We start from the raw sequence: 25,534 nt of genomic DNA, 5'->3' as shown, positions 1-25,534 counted from the left end.
ACTGCGGAGTCTGCATTCTTGCTTTTACTTTTAAAATAACTCTTAGAATTTTGTGACTTCTGCAGGAGATGCTTCTCTGTCGACAGTTCATCTACCACTGTAAACAGAGGTGTACATTTCCATCCTAACATAAGCACACTGTGCAGTTCTTTTCTCTCATGTTCTCTCTTTTTGGCAGATCAACCTAATTATGAGCACAATTATTAAACACATCTTTTCAGGCAGGTCTATGTAAACTACTTCATTTCTTTTGCACTATCTAAATTCAGGCAATCCATCTGCTACAGCTGTCAAAGCAGTGCCTATTAATGATGCTTATCCTGCACACCATGCAGACTGCCTCAAACAACACTAACTGTAAATAAATGGTAAAGAAACTTTACTGCTTTGAGAACTTTATCAATAAGAAGCCTGAGTGAGAAAATATCGCTGCAGGATGTACAAAGTTACTCCAGTAAAACAAAAAGGGAAAATAAAATATTGTTTTGTGTCCATGCTGACTTACGAGTCTGATTTTTTTTTCATGTGAATAAACCTCATCTCCTCCTGTACCACTCCCCTCTCCCTCCCCTGTTCCCTCGATTATGGGAGAAAGACGCAGGACTGGGCAAAATGAATAATTATAATCTATGTAGAGAACCACTTTATCATCTTCATTTCCATTGCTGATCCGACAGCTTGTAATTTCATACATCTGCTTTCATTTGTAAAGCATTCACTTATCCTACTCATTCTTTATCTGTTCTGCCTGTTCTTTCTCTAGACTTTTGTTTTTCTTGTTCACATTTAGCTACCTGTTTTTCCTTCTTGAAGTCAAAAAGGTAGCATAATGAACACAGTACAATAGTCTCAGTCAGAGTTCTTTCAGCTGAATATAATACAACTACCACATATTATATAACCAATCAAAAGCCCATCTTTAAATCAGATTTAAACACAATATACAGCAGTCATGATTAGGATAGTAACAGAGAGTAAGCCATGCTAGTCTATACGCTATCAAAACAAAAAGCAGTCAAGCAGCACTTTAAAGACTAGCAAAATAGTTTATTAGGTGAGCTTTCGTGGGACAGACCCACCTCTTCAGACCATATCCAGACCAGAACAGACTCAATATTTAAGACACAGAGAACCAAAAACAGTAAGCAAGGACGACAAATCAGAAAAAGATAATCAAGGTGAGCAAATCAGATAGTGGAGGGGCGTGGGGGGGGGGAAGATCAAGAATTAGATTGAGTGAAGTATGCAGACGAGCCCCTATAGTAACTCAGAAAGTTCACGTCCCGATTTAAACCGTGTGTTAACGTTCCAAATTTGAATATAAATGTCAATTCGTCTGCTTCTCTTTCTACAAAGGAGCGATAATTTCTTTTCAGTAACACACATACATGATTAGGATAGTTTTTTATTTTATTGAAGCAAATAAAATGCTGAAAATGGTCAGCAAATTCTAAATACTTCTATAAAATGTAGAGATTTAAACTGAAGAATTTCCATTTTGACCATATCAGCCTGTCTATAATTTTAGAATTTAAATGGGATTAAATTTCTCCCTCTTTCTCTCTCAGAAACTTGGAAGGAAACTTTTTGCCTCATTTTAAGTACTGGAGAAAATGAGTAAATAGAAACAAAATACAAACTTTTTTCACTGATGAAGATTTAAACATGAATAAAATTGGTTATTTCAAACTACAACAGAATTAAAATAAAGATTTAAATTTTGTTGGAAGAGTTACCAAAAAAAAAAAAAGCTACATTCCAAAAATCACACCTTATCTAAAAGGAGGAGTAAAGCTCAACTCTGTGTAAGAGAGAAGCTTCTCCAATGGCAGCGTCACACTATGGAACGAAATCCCCCAGGAACTAAGACCATCACAGATCTCACCTATTTCTACTCCAATTGTAAGACTTTCCGTGCCTTCTCCAATGTAAGCACATAGCAACAGGTGAATTTAAGTATTGAACAGCAAAAGCCCTACCAAAAAATTCTTCACTGCATATGCTTCTTCCTCTTGAGAGAGGATGATAAAATAAACACAACATGCCAGATGTGTACTACTGGAAGGAGTTTAGACATTACTGTGATAAAAGCAGTATAAAAACTGATCTAGAATGGAGTAGAAGAATAGGTTCATCAGCAGTTTAAATATTTTTCATTTATATAGGGTAGAACCAGTCATACATAGATCTGAAAGTGTCTGTCATTGACATCCTGTCTCCCACACACATAAGACTCCTCCTTGGTCTTTAGGCTTCTCCCCTTATACTGCCTCCAGCCTTTTGCATCATATTTTATTGGCAGAGAACACCTCTGTCTGGAACTCATTTGATCTGGACTCTGAGTAAGAGAAGCTGCTGAAATTCCTTTCAACTCCTCTCCTTAAAGAGACTGATGGGTTTGTGTTTATTTAGGGCCAAACAGGTGAGTACTCTACCCAAGCGTGGTTTCTCAAAGATGATTTATTAAAAATAGAGAGGAAATGATATTGAGACGAGGAAATGGCTTCCCTAGAAACCTTATTGGAAAACACTGTACAGTACAATACCGTGAGGATTGTCAGGCTTTCAACCAGAATGCCAGGTCAAAAAGGAACCTTAGTGGCATCACTGTTTCCTCTATTTTTCCTACCCCGAGAGGAATGAATTTTCTTCTGCGTGACACATTACATCCTTATGGGTGCACATAACAAAATTCATGTGGTGGGGGTGGACCAAGGGGTTCATAGTGTGAGGTGGGACTCAGGTCTTGGGCAGAGGCTTGGGTGCAGGAGTGTGAGGGCCCTGGCTGGACATGCGGGCTCTGGAGTGAGGCTGGTGATAAGGAGCTTGGCTGGGACTGAGGTTTGAGGTGCAAGAGCTCTGGTTATGCGGGGGAGGGACTGGGTTGAGGGTTTAGGGTGAACGAAGATGCTCCAGGGCTACTGTGAGGAGAGAAGACTCCTACCAGCTCTCTCTCCTCGCAGTAGTATGTGGGCCTGGGGGGAAAGGCTCCTCTCCTAGGCCCCAGCAGGTTCCAGACACGGCTGGGTTTAAGCTGCGAGGAGGGTCCACCCCAGCTGTGGCAGATCCTGGTGCACATCTAGGACCAGACCAGACCACAGCAGGGAGACTCTGGGATTTAGCCACCTGAGCCATGACAGGGGGACTCCAAGGCCAGGCCATGGTTGTGTTTGGTTTAAGCTGGGGAAAAGGCACTGGGTTCAATCCATCCCTCCATCCTCTATAGGCCACAGAAAGAGGGAGGGTGGGCTAGGTTGGGCTTGCAGCAGGTTCCCACTTTGCATGGTTCCCTTGTGTGTCTGCACAATGTTAAATAGGCAGCTGCATGGCCAAGCAGCATGCAGGGAAGTTCGGTCAGCTCTTGTCAACATGACTGGACCATTAAAATCTGGTTCACGAGGCAGGTAGACTCTCTACATGGCTCTGCACTGCTCCATGGAAGCACAGACACGTCCCTTCACTCCTAGATGTAGAGATGTTAGGCGGGGTTCTGCACACTGCTTCAAGCCTAAGCACCATCCCCACAACTCCCATTGGTTGGGAACTGCAGTCAATGCAAGCTCTGGGGGCAGGATGCCTGCACACAGAGCCAGAACCCCCTGGCCTCCCCACCTCCTAGGAACTTGTCATTACATCTGAGGAGCAACCCATAGTAAATGCCGCCCTGAGTCTGAACCACTAACACCTGTGCTTCAGCGCCCTGATCCACGCCAAGCCACCTCCTACACCCAGACTCCCTTCTGGAGCCTGCATGCCATGTGTTCTTCTGCAGTCCAAACCCTTTGGCCATAGGCCACAGTCTGCATCACAAATTCCTCATCTTGGGCCCCATCTCAACTCCTCACCACCCCATGTCCCAAACCCCTCCCACTGCCCGGAATCTCCTCTTGCACCCTGAACCCCTCATTTCTTGGCCCACCCCACAGCCTGCATCGCCAGCCTAGATCCCATACACCACAACGCCCTGCACATGCCAGAGCCCACTCCCTGATTCAAACCCCACCCTGCAGACCACAACGCCCGCCTGGACACCAATGTGGTAGCATAGATTTCCCTTTTTTCAAAATCCTCTTATCAATTTGCCTTTACCATGAAATGCAAAATCACCAACATACTGCAGGCCATGTACAATAGCAATTTAATTGTGGCCTAAGATACACAGTAAAAAAGTTCTGTATAAATGTTTAAATCAAAGATAAATAGAAAAGGATCAGGTAACTTCCCTGAGACCACACAGCAAGCAAGTGTGATAGCTGGGAGTAAAACCTAGGAGTCCTGGATGAAAATCCTCTTATTTAGCCACTAAACAACACTACCTCCTATGAAGAGATGCTTGGGAAACTGGAGAAGTAGTCAAATACCAATATTGCAAAGGCACAGGTGAAAAAGATTAAAAAAATAAGAAAAAAAGTACAAAGCTGAACACTGCCAAAAATGGAACAGATTAAAACCAAAACACAATAGTAGAAATACACTGTACTTTTGTTTGGGTAACGACTGCTAACTTTCCTCAGAGGAAAAAAAATCTAATTCAGTACAGTAGATAAGATCAATTATTGTTTTTACTTTTTGCCTATTTTCTATTGTGGAAAATAAGTTGCATTAGTTTCTAGGGGGGCTTACAATGTTTTGGAATGCCTCCAAGGCCCACCAGTAAGCAACACAAATAAACTGAGTTGTATGTTATGGAAAAAGAGGAAAAAAAATTAATTCTGAAAAAGAATGCCTTTCCAACATGGCGGAAGGTGGTAGATTGTAATATTGAAGCTCTGTGCCAGAAAAGAAAAGCTATCTGAGAGATAATCTTGCTTCTGGGCTCCTCTAATCCTCCATGGTACTACAAATCAGGGGGTGGTATACGCTGGATGTGAGGAAAATATAGAAATGTCTAGGACAAGAGATGGAAGGACAGTCTTACTGAAAGACAAGCACAGTAGCATGCTATGGCAACTTGTAGTTCTGAAATATTCTTATAAATATACTCTTTTAAAATATCATGAAAAACTACCATAAAGATGGTTTCTCAGATGCTTGCCAAAGGCTCTTTTTTGCCTGTTCTGTTGAGGAGGTAGCTAACCCTCTACTTGAAAGGGCACCAATAGGAGGGTAAAAGGAAAGATTTTTTCCTCATGGTACATATGTCTCTGAAGCATGAAACAACCCATCATGACACTCTTTGGAAATTAGGAAATCCAATGAGTATCTGGACTGAGCACAGGCAAATTTGTTACCCTTCCTGTAATGGATGGCCCTTGTAATGAATTGTTTTAACAACTTATTTTCCTGAACTGTGATAGAATCTGTCAGACATAACCTCCTGACTAATTCAAACGAACACCACTGGACTAGAGATTTTGCTTTTTTTAATTTAAAATCTTCCTGCTTAATTTCAAGAGAATCACCCGGACAGTTTGCATAAAAGGCAAGGAAGAGCCATCTTAGGAGGAGAGTTGAACATTGTTGAAAAGTTGGGGAGGCAGAGAAGACTTCAATTTATTCACATTAATAGTGTTAAACACTTGCTCTGAAACTTTTTCTTTTCTGGATTTTGTCAGAACTAGCAACATTGGTTTGACTAGTAAGAGACTTTAATAGAAAGCCTCCAAGTTTTAATTTCATTGGCTTTCCCATTCCATTTATTTTGTATAATAATATGCATTTGACAACAAGGTACTGGGACAAAACACTTTCGGCAGAACATTATTATTCGGGGTGGAGGAGAATTCTCTAATCCACGAACTGAAAATATGTTTACATTTTTATGACTTCTTGCAAAATATGAAACTTCCTGAAAGAGAAAGTTTACTTGTTTACATATTTTACAGGCTTCCCCAGCATGCTGAATAGGACCTGCAAAATGCAAAATTAGATAACCATTAGTTAAGTTGCAGAAAGAACTGCAACTTGTGTCCTAAATGATAACCAAAGAGAGAAAGGTTCCTTGTCATCAGTACCCGACAAAAGCAGAAAGAGAAAGACTTCCAGATGTTGAGCATTCTTCAGCATGAGAAAACAGATAATATTAAACTGTCACAGATGTTTTTTGTTGTGTGGTTTATGATTTCTGAAGATTCTATTTACTATGGAATGCAGCATCTTGTCTTTATGAATACTCCCTTCTCTGAGTGACAGTGATTTGTATCAATGGCTCCAGAGGAAAGCAAACACACCCTCTTCAAAACACTCTGATGGTTTCCATCATGTCCTTTATCTCTTTAGTAGCCCTTTTTTCAGAATCAGCTGGAACCTTCTGAAAGATATATTAAAGCTCATCTTCAAGAGGGAGAACCTTGATGAATTCAACTCGACAGATTTTCTGTTGGTAGTTGTATCCAACTCAATAAACGTTCACAGTTCTTTGTTGTCTGGACACACAGTTAGGTGTGTTTCAAAGCACACAGACTGTCTCCTGACAAAGAGGTAACATAAGAGACAGATTTTTTTCTCGGAAGCAATGAGGTCAATGGGACTGTTAAATGTGACACACAAGCATGTTGTGTGTGAATTCCTTTTGGTTGTGCATCAGGACTTTTCATAAGCATACCTATTACACTAGAACCTCTGGATATCACATTTCCTTTTACAAAGACTGTAGCTGACTGAGACAGATTATTACCACCTAGTTAAAAAAAACCTGAATGTTTTGTTGTTGCTAGGATAGAGGTAGCAGATTTTAAGCATACTTTGACACTCAGGTGGTCTGTTGAGCAACACAGACTTGAGGTCACATAGTGGGTGCTTGTATACACTTGCAGCTTTCCTGGGCCTTGGATCAGTCTCACTGGGACTCAGATACCCTGTCAAAAATCTGCTGTAGTCCTTGGTCTTAGATTCCCTTGGTGTTGGCTAGCTTGGCTATGTTGGCTCTATTGGCAGGGATTAGGTATCACCTAAGGTCTATTTACCTCTTCCTTCTGACTCACTGGCTCCATGGGTCAGCTTGGAAAGTGGTAGTATATCCCCTAAATATCACCTACTCTTGGTTTCAAAATGAGAGGTCAATCACTCAATCGCGTGGCTCTTCATAGCACACATATCTTTCCTTTCTTACATGTTTTGAACAGCTGTGAAATACCTAAAGGTAACATTTAAATCATCAGTTTCAGAGGGGCAGTTGTGTTACTCTGTATCTGCGAAAACAAAAATGCATCTGACAAAGCAGGTTTTACACACAAAAATAAATAACACTCAATAAATCTGTTAGTCTTTCAGGTGCCCCAGGACTCGTCATTATTTAAATCATCATTAGGCCTTGTAAATATCATAATTTGAAACAAATTCACTGTTCAAAAACGTCCTTAATAGTTACAATTGACTATCCATATCTTGTATCCTTCCAGAACACCAAGTACATCTATACTTAAACTTCTGAAAACCAGATAATACAGAGTTAAGATAAAAGACCAGCTCTACTCTGTAACCTTAACTCTACCCCCTGGATGTGGCAAGGGCTAGTGTGGCTATATAGAAGTATGGTTTAGTCAAGACTGGCCTACAGCAGGTGGACATGAGGTATGGCTAAGTAAATGTGCCCTTTTACACAGGAGTGCTGTATCCCACAGAACTGTATTCACTGTTTTTTTCTGTGCACTCCAACTGCCCTTCACTGTACTAGGGACAGCTGTATTGATTGGTGCAAGGATTACTTTGTATCAGTTTGTGACAGGTCACATAGTGATATAAGGAGAAGTGCATTTACACCCAAAAGGGATCACGGGCCACTCATTTCTGTAGTTAGTTAAGTGTGTTGTGTAAGCTGAGAAACACAATGGTCTATTTTGCTGGGTGGCTTCAGAGCACTTTGGTAGCATACTTCTTATCTGTGTATTACAGGCCAGAGATAAATATTGTTCCAGAGAGAATCCTTAGGACAAAGCTCAATGGGTGGCAACATATGAGGTGGCCAAGAGTAGGTTAGAGGATGCTCTTTCAGTCTGCGCTAAATGTGACTTTGCCTTAGTGACAACAGAATCTGACAGCTTCTCCTGCCGCATCCTTATGCTACATCCATACGAAGTCCCAATCCAAGAATAGTGATACTGATTCTCTCCTTTAGACTAGCTATAAAGCTGAACCAAACATAACTTCCTGAGCATCTTATTGTATAACAGAAATCACAAAAGTACTAAGTAAATTCTTCAGGGCCGGGACTGTAGTTCATTTACTTCCGCAAAACACTGAGTGCACTTCGGGGCAGGCAATAACAACAATAATGGACATACCTGCTTTTAAAGCAGTAACAAACACTACTAATAGAAAAGCGGTCATTTTTTCTGTTCAGCCTCTGTCAAACCCTGACGTACCAACAAAGGCCTGAAATGTGATAAACATGCAAAATGTTGCAGCCTCTCTATTTTTCCTTGAAAGAAAAGACATTTCAAAACTGCTGTATTTTTGGATTTTTTTCTGAAATACAAAAATATGCAGTTGCACTATACATTTTTACAGTGAAAAAAACCTATAAAGTCAATATCCTCAGGCTACCTTTCTGAATGCAGCGACTACTATTCATAGACATGATATATTTCTATGCTCTAACGTAAGAGCAGAGTATGTGCGTTATTCAGACTGAAGATTTAATAAATATGAAGATACTTTTGATGTTCTGTGTGTTTTTTTCCACAAAATGGCAGATTTTTTTACCACCACAAAACTGCACTATTTGTAATTCTTCTGATTAATCACATCATTACAATCACATTTTTCATAAGTACAGTATGTAACAATCAGATTTTTTATATCAAATCTATCTTATTTTTAAAATAAAGTGTAAAATTATAGCAGGAATACAGTTTCATGAAGCCATGCTCTTAAAGCAAGACAACAAAATAGTATGTACGGCACCAAGAACAAAAAACCACAAATAATATTTTTTAAAAGTCTAACAAGCATATTTAAAAGCTAACCTAAACTTTATATATGAAAATGTAGTCATTATTAAAGGTTTCTCAAGATTCTGGTGGACTTCCAATATCTCAGTTTATTTTAGAACTTCTAATATTAACTCTCATTGTTTAAAAGTTATAGTTCTAAATTTCAAACTTTTCAGTTGAGTCATTTAAAGAGTGAGTTACTGTTATTACTGGGTAGTTTTAATTAAAACAAAACCACACCAAATGCATAGTACAAACAGAAGCTTTTCTGTAAATATTGCCTTTAAAACCATTTCAGAACAGATCTTGGTATCACAAGACTCTTAAAATGTTTTGTTTTCTGTTCAAAGCTCAGTTACTGGCAATGACAAAAAGATGCTGAAAACTGTGAAAGCATGCAGGATATTGATTCACAAATACACTTTCTCCCCAAAGTTAAGAAATATGAAAAGCATTCATACCTATTACGAGTTTAGGTTTGACAGTGTGTTCTGTACTTGTGCAGTATTCTTGTACTTCACTGCAGTACTACATTGGTAAACTTAAAATAACATAAAATATCCATGTATTTGAGTTATATATTTATGTTTTCTTAACCAGAGAAAGTGCCTTGCCATCAATTTCAAACAAATACAGGGGACTTAATATTAACGTGAATCTTTGATGTTTTTACTTGTCCCAGCCTAACATTCATATGTTTCAATTGCATATCATTAACACAATAAATATTTCACCATTGGGAAAATATCAAAAGAGTGTTTTAAAATAATTTTTAAGTTACTTGTTATTTACATAATATAGCCTTAGGGAATAAACACAATGTATGTGACTTATTTCCACATGTAAATTTCCGTAAGTATAAATATTAGAAAATTATGAGTTGTTATCATTGACTTTAACATTTTGTATTCCTCATATCAGAAGAGTATAAGCATGTTTCAAAAAAGGGAGACGTTTTCATTACATTTGCTTTGTCAGAAGGTGGAGCTATGCACATATCTGTATAAAACTCTATATATGCAATTCAGAACTCTGTATAAAACAGATAATACTATTCAGAAAGTAAACCTTAGTTTTAACTTCAATATTCAATGTCTTTTATAAACATACCACATCACAGGTGGTAACATGGGATTCCTACTGTAGTTGGCGTTTAAGTAATTTTCCATGATACAAAACCCCTTCAAAATGAAATTCAGACATTTCTTGCACTCTCTACTACTTTTCTTTTAAAAAACTGGATTGTACTTTTTTAATTTAAAAAATCATAAGATAATGGATACTTACAGGCATCTCTAATATATAACAACATGGCTACAAAAATGTAGTCAACTAAATCCAGGGTTATGCTGTCAGCAAATAAAGCGTCCCAGATAACAAGAAGATCCTGAAGTGGGAACTCTCGTCCAAATAGGAGTCTTACCCATCGTCTAGAAAAAAATATAGAAATATATTCAGTAGAAATAATTACAAACATTACCATGCCAATATATTTATGATAACATCAGGCATGATCTAAAAATATATATATGGAATTTTAAAAATCATTAAGTTATTTGAAAATCTTTTAATTAATAACTTTATTTTGGGAAGTGTTTTATACAGAATTACATGAGGAAATATATTAAGAACATTAAAAGTTTCAATTGACTAAAATGTAATTGTGCATGTGGGACAGTGGATAAAAATTACACCAGATTGAATGTCATTTTATACATTTAAATTCACATTGATTTAAAAAGAAGGCGAGAATGTATCTTTAAGCAGATCTGGAAGAGCTAAGGAGAAGGATAAAACCAGTGGGTCACTTAAGCATCCAGGAAGTCCAAAAAAAACCAAAACAAAAACAAACAGAGTTATAAGGTAGGAATCACTACGGACTGAATGGCACTTACCAGAAAAAGTCCTCTTCCCTTTATGTAATATTACATTGTTTGTATGTATGTAAAAATGTTATATATACAGCATTTTGATAATGTGTCATTTGATTTTAATCTTACAAGTAGAATCACATTCCATGCTCTTTATACATGTGTTTTCATATGTGGAGATCTAGCTAGATTTACATGTATAATTTGGTCAACACTGACAGTGTGACATGTAATGTGAGCACAGCATAGTAAGCTATGAACTTATCACTCTGTGGTTTCAGGCAAGTCAGCCTCTGTATGGCTCAGTCTTCACATGATAAAATGGGAATAACAATTGTAGTGATTTATCTCACAGGTCTGAAACAAGAATTGAGATTTTATAGCTCTTTGAAAAATAGAAAATGTCATACAAATGGTACATAATAGTAATAATAAGCTTAAAGTAGTTATAATGTGTTTATAAGAAAATAATTACACTCCTAAATGGTGTACATACTTTATTTACCATAAAATCTTTTAGTAAATTGGAAACAAAAAGGGAGATTTATTATAATTTTCTTCTAAGCAAACTAAGCTGCCTTTTAAAGCGTGTGTGGCAAAAACAGAACTAAAAAGCAGCTAGAATTCACAACTAGAGTAGACTTCCTTCAAAGAGTTGACATTTCACAATCTTTGTTCCTTAACTCATTGCAAAAACAAACAGTTCTGTATCATCTTAAAGACTAACAAATGTATTTATTAGTTTTCATTGGAGTTGTAAAGTAACAAATTTGGATGGCTGTGCAGGGAGGCTTGCAATAGAAGTTCATTTCTGCACAAATGTGAACCACCATCAATTACTAATTTAGGAGGACAACTTAACAGCTGCATGAATTTGGGATCAGTAAAGAAGGTCACAAAAGGCTCAAGTTCTGAATCTGATTTCATTCACCCCCCACCTTTTTCCCCTCTCTCTCTCTTCAAAACCTGGATTCTTATTTTTGCTCTAAATCTGATGAAGTGGGCCTTATCACAAAAGTAAATAAAATGGTTAGTCTTTAAGGTGCTACAGGGCTGCTTGGTTTTTTTTTTTTTTTTGATTCACTTCTTGAAACTCTCATTCCACTTTTCATTCCTTTAGTTGACCTATGGCCATGTCTTCACTACCCCTCCATTTCGGAAGGGGTACTTAAATGACATGGCTCAGAACTGGTTAATGAGGTGCTAATATGACTATTCAGTGCCTCATTAGTATAACAGAGGCCAGTTGCGCTTCGAAAGTGCTGCTTTCGAAATGCAAACTGGCAGTATAGACGTGGGCACTTGGAAATAAACACCAGACTTTGAAATTCCCTTTGAAATTCATATCAGCATCTCATTCCCAAAATGAACTGGGAATAAGGGAATTTTGAAGTCTGGGGTTTATTTCAAAGCACCCGCATCTACATGGCCAGTTTGCGTTTCAAAAGCAAAAATTTGGAAGCATGACTGGCTGCCATTATGCCAAAGAGGCACTGAATATTCATATCAGTGCCTCATTAACCAGTTCCAATCTGTGTCATTTGAATACCCCTTCCAAAAGGGAGGGGGTAATGTAGACACAGCCTATATATATGATATGAGTACTAACCCAATGTACAGTAATAAACCTTTTTTGCAGACCTAGAACATGCAGAACTCTAAGCAGGTTTCTTCTTCATAAGGAATATTAGTTTTAAAATAAAAAAATTGAAACTTTGCATATAAAATCCTACATCTGTGCTTTTCTGACAATCTGTTATTTGGTAATGTAAAAATTAGCATACTTCTTACTTTATAATGTTCAATGTTCTTGTTTCCACTAAAACTAAATGTGAGCTGCCTCCCCTAGTCCTACCACTTTCTGTAAATCCTATCTTAGAACTGGATGTTGCAACAAATCAGCAGCCGCAGTATCAACTCAAAGCAAGGTTAATACAGAACATAGAAGCTGTGTCTACACTATAAAAATAACTCTGAAGTTGCTTCCAAGTAAGCAACTTTGAAGTAGAGTGTCTACACACACCCTACTTTGAAGTTATACTTCAAAGTAGGGCACTACTCCATTCCTGGGAATGGAGTAAGGACTTTGAAGGACAATTTAACTTTGAAGTCAGGGAAAATGTGTGCATACTCTCTGCTGGCTAATTTGATGTAGTGCTTAAGTTCGAAGTTAACTTTGAAGTTGGCTCCTAGTGTAGATGCACCCTTAGGCTGTGTCTACACGGGCACAAATCTTCGAAACAGCTGTATTTCGAAGATTACTAATGAGGCGCTGAACTGAATATTCAGCGCCTCATTAGCATTAGGATGCTTCCGGCCATGGAGCTTCGAAAGCGCCTCTTTCAAAAGTGCACAGCTCGGCACGGCTACACAAGCTCCTTTTTGAAAGGACCCCGCACCTTTCGAAATCCCGTTATCCCGATCACTGATTGGAATGAGGGGATTTCGAAAGGGGCGGGTCCTTTCGAAAAGGAGCTCCACGTAGCTGCGCCAAGCCGCGCGCTTTTGAAAGTGGCGCTTTCGAAGCTCCACCTCCGGAAGCTAATGCTAATGAGGCGCTGAATATTCAGTTCAGCGCCTCATTAGTAATCTTTGAAATACAGCTGTTTCGAAGATTTGTGCCTGTGTAGACACAGCCTTAAAGTTTTAATGTTTAAGGTGTTTTACCATATCGCAACACATTACTCTACAGCGCCTAGTCTACAGGACACTATTATCCTATGGTGAATAGTAAGATAATCCGTATCTCAACAAAAGAAAAATGCAGTCATGTAGAACTTTAAAAACTAACAAAATAATTTATTAGGAGATGTGTTTTCATAGGGCAGACTATATCAGTACAGTAAAACCGCTATTTATACACTTTTGACTTGCGTGTTACTTGGATTAATGCACGTCAAAATTATGAGTGGTGGGGAGCCAGGAACCAGGTGGCTTCCACCTTCCTTCCTCTTGCGGGAGCTGGGAAACTGTCCCCTACTGCGCAGGTCAGTTTTCTGGCTCCCGCAAATGGAGGGGAGCCAGGACCCAAGCTGCTGCCTGGTTCATGGCTCCCTGCCAATCCCAGGAGACAGGAAACTGATCAGTGCAGTGGTGCTGGTCAGTTTCCTGGCTCCCCTGACTTGCATGAAATTCAACTTACAGCTGGGTGCCCAGAACGCACCCTACACATAAGTCAGGAGTTTACTGTACAGCACTATCTCCAGATCTGAAGAAGCGGGTCTGCCCCACGAAAGCTCCTCACTTAATAAATTATTTTGTTAGTTTTTGAAGTGCTGTGTAATCTTACGGTGACACAAACATTACCCAAACTCTGCATGAAGCCCATTACTTGCTGTAACAACCCCTCCAACCCTTAAAGGCACAACTTCAACGCTGAACGAACTGTCTGGAGTGAAAGCTCAGCTATTTGAGCTGATTTTGCTCACAATTACTAAAATCTAATTCAGTAGGTTTGATAAAACTCCAATACACTTCAAGGGAAAAATATACCATGGTGTAATGGGATTTATTATTAAGCTTTTCTTAGAAATCACTTTTGCTTCTTTACTTCATTATGCATTGTTAATCGTTTGTGGATACAGGTTTATTCTTCTCAAGCAGAAATCATTCCTTTTATTCCGCTTTTATATTCTCTCCTGGGAAAGTTAAGTCTCGGTCCTCAGAGAGATCACGTTTCAGGGATGCAGAGTGCAGAAGAACTACTGGACTTCTTTACCAACCATGATACTATCATTAGTTATTTGAACCTCTTTGTCCCAAAGGGAACAAACAATTCAAACCACTGCAAGTGCATACATACTACTTCTGTAACAGAGGAGTAGCCATGTTAGTCTCGCAGCTTCACAAATAACAAGCAGCAGGTGCTACTGGATTGCTTGTTTTCTCTATGTAACAGCTCATAGCATCCATGAACCAAGGATCTTACACCTATGAACAACGTTGGTATACGGAATGACTTCAGTGAGCCTTAGTATTCATAAAAAGGGACACAGTTTAATGAAGCAAATTTTATGTTGGAATATTTTTAAAATTAACATGCTTTTATTAATCTTACAAATATTTTCAGAGACTTTAAGTTGCACTTAATGACAGCATTGGACAAGATAACCCTGCTTCCTTTTCAGCGGTTGACTTAATTATTAATCTGTTTTGTTAATATTGCTTTACATCTGTTCCACCTACAGACTGCAATTGTCACAACAGTGTACCTTTTTATCACATACAATAGCACAATAATTCATAATTTACCAGACCTACTGGGTTCTACAAAAAACAAAAAGCCCAAAATTTTAAAAGCACCAACAAACTATCCAAGAGTACTACTATTTACCTTCAGATTACATAGCCCTAGCTTCTACTTATGATTAAACCACAACTCTTACGAGATCAGTAATCTCTCGCAGGAGACTATGATTCATTAATGGCCCCACAGACAAGAGAAACCAAAATAAATCAATGCTCTTATCCATCTATTAACCACAGGAACAAACCAGATTTTACCAGGCTTAAATAAAATTGTCACCATTTTGATTAGGATTTACTGAATAATTCGGTAAGTAGAATAGTTTGGAAGCCATATGATTTATTTTAGCTGTTGATTTGGAATTTAGATTCTACCTGTATATGTATCTTCCTTCTTCATTAAGAGCAATGAAATCTTTAAAAATTGCTGATCTGAACTACATAAACCTAAGGCTAGGAAAGCAGAGGTAATGGAGACAGAATGGGAATAGTTGTGATGAAAATCTAGCACAACACAAATGAAGACACTGGAGCAAGACAGATGAACACACATAAGCTGTGTTTACGCTACAGAGTGTTGTCGACCAAAGTGGCCTTCTGTTGACAATACTCAGCGAGTGTCTACATTACAAAAGCGTTCTGCTGAAAAACTGTAGACAGAACGCAGCAGTTTCCTTGGCAGAGTTCTGTTTCTCCTGTTCAAGGCATAACGCTTCTGTCAACAGAAAAATAGTGTAGATGCTTGGGGAGGGGTATTTGTCGACAGAAGAGTCCTCCCTGGGGTCGGCCACCTTGAACCAGGAGATGCTCTCTCCACTGCAAGCATAGGTTTATGCTCTGCTCCTCCAGCCAGACTAAAGGTACAAGGGCCCTGGAAAACCTGTACAGGAAGTAGGAAGTGTGCAAACAGCCCAGCCAACACATGTGCCTGCAGCCAGCTCACAGCCACCTCCTGCAGCTGGTATGGGCAAATGGCAGCACCAGGGCTCTACCAGGGACATCCCCCACCTCTCCAGGGAGCAGGGAGAGGACCCCCAGGACACACCCTGACCAGGAGGCGGCATGCCCAGTCCTGGATGGACCCTGAAGTCTGGGACCTGATCAGCCATTGGGTTGAAGAAACTGTGCTGCTTGACCTGGATGCTAAAATGCCGAATGCCCGGGGCTACACCCGGGTTACAACAGCCCTGGCAGTCCAACTATACCCCACCTGGAACCTACAGCAGGTCCAGGTGAAAATTAAGGAGCTGCAGCAGGGGTATACCTGAGCATGGGACCAAGAGGCACAATGGCCAAGCTGCCCCTACCACCGGGAGCTACACGAGATCCTCCAGGTGGAGGACACCTTCCCCTGCGTGAGACAGCTGGATACATCTGTGGAGGTTCACCCCGGAGCTGAAGTCCCATCTGGGGGAGCAGCAGCTGGATGACAAGGGTGACACTGCATCCCAGGCCCATGAGGGGACCTTCATCATTAGTCTGGAGTCGGGCCCCTCCTCCAGCCAGGGCACCTTCAGGGCCTCTCCAGAATTATTCGAGATACCTGCCGGTGAGTACCCCACAGGGCACACACCCTGGCGCATGGCGGGACAGACAAGGGTGGGGCATGCTGTGATCCCCACCAGGCCAGCTAAGCTGGGATGCCACCCTGAAAACCCGGCACCCGCACCTGCACGTCTACCAGCTGCCAGTCCCAACGGAGGCCGACAGAGCCTCAGGATGGCCCGTCTGCCCCTAACATGGCTGGGGGTGGGCCAGCCACATGGACAAGGGCTCAACCCCAGACACACTACCAGGGACTATGACCCTTTACTTGCAGGTGTGTCTGCAAGACACAGGCAGCACCCGCACCCATGGACAGCACATCAAACTGCAGGCGTTTGGTGGGGAGGGGGCAGAAGAGGGGCCCAGGGGCCATGTGGAGAGGACTCACTGTCTTTTCTCCCTGTCTCCTTTCCAGCTGGACTGTTGGAGGGCTGGGCAGGCCCCATCCTCTCCACCATGCCCAGCCACCCCCCAGGAGGAGCTGGAGCTGGGGCCAGGCACGCCCGCAGGACTACTGGTGCAGGTACGCAGTGCAGCTCCACAGTGGTGTGGGCAGACCTGGGGCTAGAGGACTCATTGCCGAGCCGAGGAGGACCGGGGGCGGGGGGAGGTGCTCTGACACCATGGAATGGTAGCTGCAGACTGACAACATGTGGTGGGCAAGGGGCTGGGAGTGGCAGGTGTGGACATGGGACCAGCTGATGTCCTGCCTAGAAACCACCACTGCTGTCTGGCAGGACCAGCTGGCCCAGCGGCCCACACACACCCCGCTGCCCCTGCTGTCCCTGCTCCCCCCTCCCCCACTTCCTCTGCTCACCCTGCCCTTCCCCCACTAGGCCTCCCCCTGGCTGTCCTACACCTCGCCTGCTTCTAGACTTCCTCCCGCCCTTTGCCAAGCCCAACACCCTAGCACCCCCTAAGCAGATCTTGACCCAGCCATAGCCACTCCCCAGCCATACTTCCCCATGACACCAGCCCCATCCCAGCCCCGACGAGGCCACTCAGGGTCCTGCTCCCACATGGGCGACTCAATGCAGCAGGAAGGAGGATGTCCCTCTCATGAGGTGTGTCAGGCTCATCCCTCCATAGGAAGAGAAGGACCAGCAGGATGAGATGCAGCAGAAGCTACAGCACCATTGTGCGCGGCCAGGACAAGCCCAGGAGCTGCTCTGGTGGCGTGGCTCATTGGAAAGGTTGAACTCTCTCACAGGAAGCCCTGCATAAGCTTTGTGCAAGCCTTGCCATGGGCAGGGAACATAGCCCGAGGGGTACACTTTAAGGCTGAGCTGGGCTGCTGCTCCCGAAAAAGCTTGGTGTCCATGTGACCCCGGTGTCCAGGGCTCACTCTGCCAACAGAAGAGTCGGGGTGTGTAGATGCTCTCTGTTGACAGAATGTGTCGACAGAACAAGCTTCTATTTTGTGTGAATACATTCTGTTAACTGAGGTTTTGTCGGAAAATATGTCCCAACAGAAACTTCTGTTGACCAAACTCTCTCATATAGAAACAACCATAGACAGGAAGCTATGTGTGCAGGAGAAGTGTATCCTAACTTCAAATAAGGATAACAAATAATGAGACTAATCTTCAGGCATCTTGAAATTGTTTTGATATAGTCACTTCAAAGTTCTGAGAGCAATGAATTCCCAAACTAAAAGCTATAGGTCATATTTTTAAACCAAAACTCTCACTCATCTCTACAGGCTATCTACAATACACATCTTTTAGTGACACAGCCTCTGATCAGCGTTTGCTTTCTCAGCAGGAGAGCATTCCTAACCCCAAAGTACTGTTTACTCTAGTACTTGCCCTGGTAAATCTTTTGTCATTGTGGGTGTGGCAGGAAGGGTGGAATATTAAGCATCTGTGATTGACAAAAGTCAGTGTAGACATGAAGAGGTCTCACCCAGGAAAGCTCATGACCTAATAAATTTGCTAGTCTCTGAGGTGCTATGTGACTGCCTGTTATTTGCCTAAGAGATCTTTACATTAGTTTGCACTAATAAGACCAGATGTATTTCAGACCACTATGCCTTCTTTGGAAGGGAGGTTTGAAGCAATGACTGTGATGCTAAATAACCTCAGTGTGGGAGCTGATGAGGCTTAATATTGCATTGCATCAGCAACAGAGGCTATGTCTACTCTAGGCAAAGTAAGTTGACCACACATTCGCAATTCTAGCTACGGCAATAGCGTAGCTAGAATCGACATAACTGTGCTTGGCTCACTTGTCCAGCTCTACTGGGTAAGACCGATGGGAGAGATTCTCTCCTCAACCTCCCTTACTACTCCTGTCTCACAAAAAGTACAGGGGTCAACTGTGACTCGCAAGAGGTTGATTTCATGCTTCCATACTAGATGCACAAAATCAAACCTCAGAAGATTGACCCTGAGAGGGTTGATCTTCTGGGGTAATGTAGACATAGCCAGAGCTAGTAAAGGTTTGTGTTTATCCGAAAGATCTATACCAACCTTTCAATGTATCATGTGCTGTACAGAGAGTGATATGTATAGCTAACATTACCCAATACTTTTCATTATAAGACCCTCTTTTCCAGGTATAACTTTTCCAAATTTATTTTTGGGCTGCATTCTTCTGTACTGAGTGTCTGCCTCAGGCTGATTTTTCTTTTTTTTTTTTTTTACTAAGTTTAGTTGTTTGCAAGAACCAACTTAAGAAAAAATGTCTTGCTTGTGTTTTAAAAAAAGGTGCTCTGTTTATAACAACACACCATAGTTTGGCCATACTTCAAAGAGGAGACTGACATTTGGTAGGGGTCACCTGGGTGTCAGGGAGTTGGAGATTCCTTTCTCCATAACGTATGTTCAAAAACAGCAATTTATAATAAAATGAAAAAAAATCTTAGTTTGCACATTTTCAGTCAAGACTTGTTAGGTTGCCAGCAAAACTTCTCCAACGACTCCTTTTGGACTAAACAAAGTCCACCCCCTCATAATTCCTATATGCCCACTGGAATGCATAGGCCCATCCTCAAAGACCAACTGAGCATGCTCCAAACCAGGAGCACAGGGCTGAAGAGAATATTACCTAGAACTGCTCCTCCCAATTGTCAAGAGCTGCCATGGTGCCAAGGCACAGGAACTAAGACTCCTGTGTTCTTAATGTTCCCCTTGCTGGCATCCAGACAGTGATCAGGAGGAGGAAGTTACCTGATTCAGATGCAGAAGGGGAGTGGAACAGGTATGGAGTGCCAGGGGAAGGAGAAGAAGGGATGGGGGGACAGCAGCAGAAGGACCTGTAATTCCCATACACAATTTGCAACAGAACTCAGGATTTCCTGAGTCTGAACATTCCAGTTGCCAACTAAAAAACAGCAGTGAAAACTACTGGCAAAATGCGCATGTCGTTCTTCTGTAGTGGCAAGTTTTCATAAAAGATAACAGACTGCTGCTTCTATCAAGTACTATCAAGTATCAAGAAGTTTGCTGTGGAGCTGAAGATCCCAAACCTACTGAGACTGATTGGGTGGGGTGGAGGAGGATGCTTGACAGACTGTGCTGGATGATGGTTTTCTGAGACTGTACATTTATGTAAATAGATTTGTGGATGCGAACTCAGGAGCAGAGGTGGAAAAAGTACCCAAAAAGTTACTTGGGTAAAAGTACAGCTGCTTGGTGTGTGTCAGAATGTGACAAGCTATTTAATATCAGAAGCTGTCTCCGACTTGCTGATTGTCAAAAAAAAAAGTCTGAAGGGAACAAGCAAGAAGCTCAGTCAGACTACTTCTAGACTTCCTGCCTAACTCAAAATAATTTATGCAATTTGCATTGCCTTAGTTGCGTTGCATTGTGCTACCTTATTTCAAACTTGGTGCCATTCAAATGACACCGAAGTTCTGAATAAATGCCTATTTCATGATGAGGGGTAGAGGAAAGTAAACACCGTGCTTGAAAAAGCTGTGATATTTCGAATGTGGGGAAAAGTCGTGAGGAAATAGCAACAAACAGTCTAGACAGCCTCAGAGTGGGTTGCATTTTTAGAAATGTAAGATAGTTCATTATCTTATAACAGCATGAATGGGGTCCACCTAGATGATGTTTTGTGGCATTTCAGAATAGGTATTTTACACAGTACTTATCTAGTCTCTCTCCCACATCTTAGTAAATCCTGAGTTTAGTAAGGTCCCAGCAGTTGCTCAGAGATTGGAGATTTTACTTGGACCCAAAGAAATGGAACAACCTTCAACCAACACCAAGAGCAAAGGATGGATATCCCCATTCAATCTTTTTTGACCAAGAATCTTAGTTAGTCCTTTCACAAAATGGGCGTTACTGAAATGAGTCAACACTGCATGAAATATCCAAATAATCATGATAGGAGAAATGAAGAAGGGGTTGCAGGCAACAGTTAAAACAAAAAAAAAATTTCAAAAATAAACGAGGCTCTATTATATGCCAATATTTCTACAATGGGCAGAGGAAGAAAAGGAAACCCATAACAGGGCACAGAATTTGCTGTAAGTAGTGTCAGGAAACTCCCCAGAGTCTTCTGAATTTACAAAAGCTCTGCTTGTTAACGTACTACGCCTAAATGTTGAGAACAGCACACAGCACAATTTCCATAGCAAGCATCCTGACAAGCAATAGATACATAAATGATGCACCAGGAGATAACAGTCACAATCAAAAAGTCCATCTGAAATTCTCAGTTATTGCAAGTGGAGAAATGGAAATGTGGCTCTCTAAAAATACCTCATCCATAAATTATGGGATTAATGTTAGAATTACTGGCTGACATTTTGTGGTCTACACATAAACACATGGGAATATTTTATCCTCCCCAGACATTCGAAAACGGATTTAAAAATAGCCATTCTTCTACAAAAGGATTTTATTACAAGATTACAGAAGGATACATGCAAATTGGAACATATTTACAAATTTGACATGTTTTACCTAGGCCTGAATAGAGATCTTCACTATCTTACGAATTACAAGGCAATTTCCCTCCTCTGATGCTCACAGAAATGGGACACACCCTATATAATTTGCTTCATTAATCAATCCTATCAGTGACAGGTAACCCTTTCCCCCCACTTTCTCCCAATATATATATATGACCTAATAAATGTGTTAGTCTCTAAGGTGCCATTGGACTACTTATTATCTGTGAAGCTAAAGATTAACACCTACCTCTCTGAGACTGTGGTCTATGCTGTGCACCAGAACAGACAAAATGCCCATAAAGTTTCCATCTGTCCTTAAAAAATCATGACTCTTAGAAATTTCTATAGCAATCATAAATCTATCATTATGTAGATCTATGGCATGCTGCTGACCTTCCCATATGAATATCTGATGTGTCCAGCTAGCTGGACGGGTGTTGTGCTGCCTAGGCATGTCTCTATACACAACCAGGGTGCAGTTGCCTCAAACTCATGAATCACTTCCACTATTCCACTGCAGTGCTAAGTAGCTTCTACGATTTTTCTGATTCCAATCAGAAGGTCAGGTTTTGAGGCAGAAATTACTTGGTAAGATACTAGAGGCTGGGTTATGCAGTAAGTCAGACTAGATGGTATCTTCTGGTCTTAAATTCTATGAATACCACTTTGTATTTACAGTCATTTCAATGGACTTTTCTAAAGTATAATCCCTAAGCTTAGCAGAAACACACAAACATGCAAGATGCTACTGGTCTAGTTTTTCTCTATGTAATGTACTGATTTTTTTGAATGTCTCTTCTCTCACTTATAGAATTTCTTTATTTTACTCTATTTCACTGTCCTATTTAAAAAGCTTATGACTCCAACTTTTTGTTGCTTTGCTCTCTAGCTTTGACACTCATTTCCACATCGGTTTAGGAACATTTCATTTTGGGAAGATTTAACTCCAAAATTATCCTCAGTAGTGTTTTAGATTCATAGATTTTAGGGCCGAAAGAGATTTCAGTGAGTTTTAGTTTGCTATATTGGACCAAGAAACTTGTAAGACTTCTCTCTGCCTTTTCCCCATAGCAATAATCTTCAGAGGCTATTAGGTTTCACAAAAGTTATAAAACGATCAGTCTGAAGGACAGAGCTTATGAAATTAAAAGACAAAGCTTTCTCAGCAGCTGGCTTAGGACAATGGGACTCAATTCTGGCAAAGGTGGTAGGGATCAATGATCTCACTACTTTCAGAGACAAGTCTTAAACTTACTTCTTCAATTTTCAGTTCTCACATTCACAACAAAAACCATGACATTCAAAAATGGGAGGGGAAGTACTTGAAAATCACCCAGATGCTTTACCAGGAAGAAATGTGGAAACTGGAGAATTATACAGGCTTTTATGCTGTAATAATGACAATTCTATTAAGTGGTCATATTTGATGGAGATGAGTATGGTTAGAAGTTTATATAAATAGAGTAGAACAGTGCTAATTAAACTAAAGTGCTTGGTCACAGTCTGTGCAGAGAATGCTGTTCATTAGATTTTAACTGTTTTCTCACCTGTTAACTCCATTGAAAGCCAGTAGCAGATTACTCATGATGATCACTGCAGAATGTATGTATGGATAACATATAAGGAATTATGTACTGATTACTAAAAGTTATGCTCTTAAGTCCTTGAAGTTTAGACAGGTCACTCAGAGGTGACATAACTCAGAAATGCTCCTTTCAGACAGGAGACAAATGTCATCTATCTCCCTGTCTGAACATTTGTGTATTGTATGCCTCATACTGTTTGTCTGCTTGCATACTGAACCAGGTGAAAATTGAGAAATTGAAACATTTATGAGAGGGGAATCTATAGGATGAAACATACATGGGGGCTTGTCTTGTGTATGAATAAAGGCAAAGGAATGGTCTGGTATACCTTGGAGTGCAAAGAGAGAGACTAAATTCTTCACCTAGGTGGCAAACTGACTGCATGACTCATCTCATGAACAAAGGCTCACGGGTAGCTTAGTTGTGAGGTATTATATTTTTGTGTGAGCACCACTCTCTTAGACATGAGAGTATCTTATTAATTCACAGTTCTAGAATGCTTGTTATGATTTTATTTTGTATATAACCATTTGTTTCCAATATATCTACTTGCATCTCTGTGCTTTGTTAAACAAACATATTCGTTTCATTAAAAACATATCGGCTACGTCTACACGGCACGCTGCTGCTGGCAAGGTCGTGCAAATGAGGGCCGTCAACAGTGCTAATGACTGCTTATTTGCATAGCCGCACGAGATTGCTGTTCCAGCAGAGGCTTCTGTCATCACAAAACGAGCTGTGTAAATAGGGTTCTGTTGACCAAACCTCCACTTGAAACCCCCACTTGTCGACAGCTCCTTATTCCTGAAAAAAGTGAGGATTAAGGGGCTTTTGACAAGGTGTGCTTTGGTGGACAGAACCCCATCTACATGGCTTGTTCTGTAACTACACAGTGAACCCTCTGCCAGGACAGCGATCTTGTGCAACTGTGCAAATGAGCGGCAATTTGCATTCTTGAGTGCTCGCATTTGCATGACCCTGCCAGCAGCAACATGCCATGTAGACATAGCCCTCTAAGTGCTACAAGTTAAAGAGAGCAGTGATCTGAGGTGGAACTGGTAAAGTGGGATGTATTGTTACTTTGGAATCAGCAGTTCAATGAATATTGTGAAAGTCTGGGGGCCCAGTGGCTGGATACTCCAGGAAGATACTTGGACGGCTTGATATCCTAGGCTACCTCTACACTACGAGATAAAATTGGATTTGTTATCGATTTTGTAACTCTGAAATTTATAAATTCGATTTTGACTATCCTCACTTCCTCACGTGCTCCCCACAATGTCGACTTATTGCTGTCACACTCAAATGGCAAACACAGACTGCTGCAGTAGTACATTGTGGGACACTATCCCACAGTTCCCTCATCACCATAGCATTCTGGGTATTCTCGCTGGTCTTTGACATCATCTTCCCACATTGCATTGCCCTCATTCCCCTCCAGTGCTAAGCAAACATCCATTTTTTTCCCATCTGAAGGCAGAAAAAGTAGGATATCCACAAAGATGGCAAAAAAGTTAAGAGGAATCTCTTTCATCTCTAACTGAATTCTCAACTGGCCATCTATTGACTGTCCCACCTCCCGTGATTGCATCCGATCCCTGAAAATAATACAGGGACCCTGAAAAGCTTGAAGAAAGAGATTATAGGAAAGTTTTTTGAAAAAAGAGTTGCTGAAGGGAGGGTCTTGGGCTTTCCAGTGCACTGTAAGGCTTCTGTACCCGGGGTGTGTTATCAACTGGCCATCGACTGACTGTTGTCCCTTCTGTGGTTGTATCCAATCCCTGTAAATAACACAGGGATGGGACTGTATTCTCAAATTTAGAAAAAAGGGGGATTGAAAAGTCTAGGAAAGAAGATCCTTGTCTTCCCTTTTCACTACACAGACATTGCCAACATGGGTGATGGCAGTGAAATATCATACACTGAGCTTATAATGGAAACAGTAATCTCAACTGGCCTTCCTCCCTGTGTTTTTGGGGCATCAAAGCACGTAGAAAGATAGAAAATGTTAGTAAAAAGATTTTAGGGCAGAAATATCAAAGCAGCAGGTGTCTGCAATGGACAGAAAGACCTCAAAAATATTTTTGGTGCAGGGCTGTGGTCTGTGGCTGCAGAGCCACTTGAAATGTTTAAGTAGTTGAAGTAGTCCTTCCAGACTATCTTAGCCACCAGGGGAGATTCCCCCCACCACCACCATGGCAGGAAGCCCCAAGGGTCCCTTGTTAAGGGCACAGGGGGTTTCAGTGGGGGGCCAGTTGAATTAGTCCCCCCAAATAACTTAGCTGCTGGGGGAGACGTGCCCCAAAGACAGCAAATCCCAGGGGGGTCTTTGGAGCCCTAACTGCGCACAAGTCAGGACATGGCGCTGCCTGGCAGCATGGTCAGCACCGAATAGCAGGCACATCCTTTTATTGGGTTGGGGGTGATGCAGCTGAGCATGGGAAAACCCCAAATGTGTAGCACCTGTGGGGGAGGAAGGGAGGTGGTTTGCACACAGATGTAAACTGC

General features: G+C 41.1%; 1 protein-coding gene across 1 annotated transcript in view; it reads right to left on the bottom strand.

The window, feature by feature from the left end:
• Positions 1-25,534, bottom strand: part of TBC1D5 (TBC1 domain family member 5) — a 560,176-nt gene that overhangs the window by 121,057 nt on the left and 413,585 nt on the right. The window contains exon 17 of the mRNA XM_074984496.1: positions 10,161-10,303. Within this exon, the coding sequence (XP_074840597.1) occupies positions 10,161-10,303 (143 nt within the window). The remainder of the gene's footprint in view (positions 1-10,160; positions 10,304-25,534) is intronic.

The sequence above is a fragment of the Carettochelys insculpta genome, chromosome 2 (assembly GCF_033958435.1).
Source record: "Carettochelys insculpta isolate YL-2023 chromosome 2, ASM3395843v1, whole genome shotgun sequence".
Lineage (NCBI taxonomy): Eukaryota > Metazoa > Chordata > Testudines > Carettochelyidae > Carettochelys > Carettochelys insculpta.
This window is presented reverse-complemented; position numbering and strand designations above follow the sequence as displayed.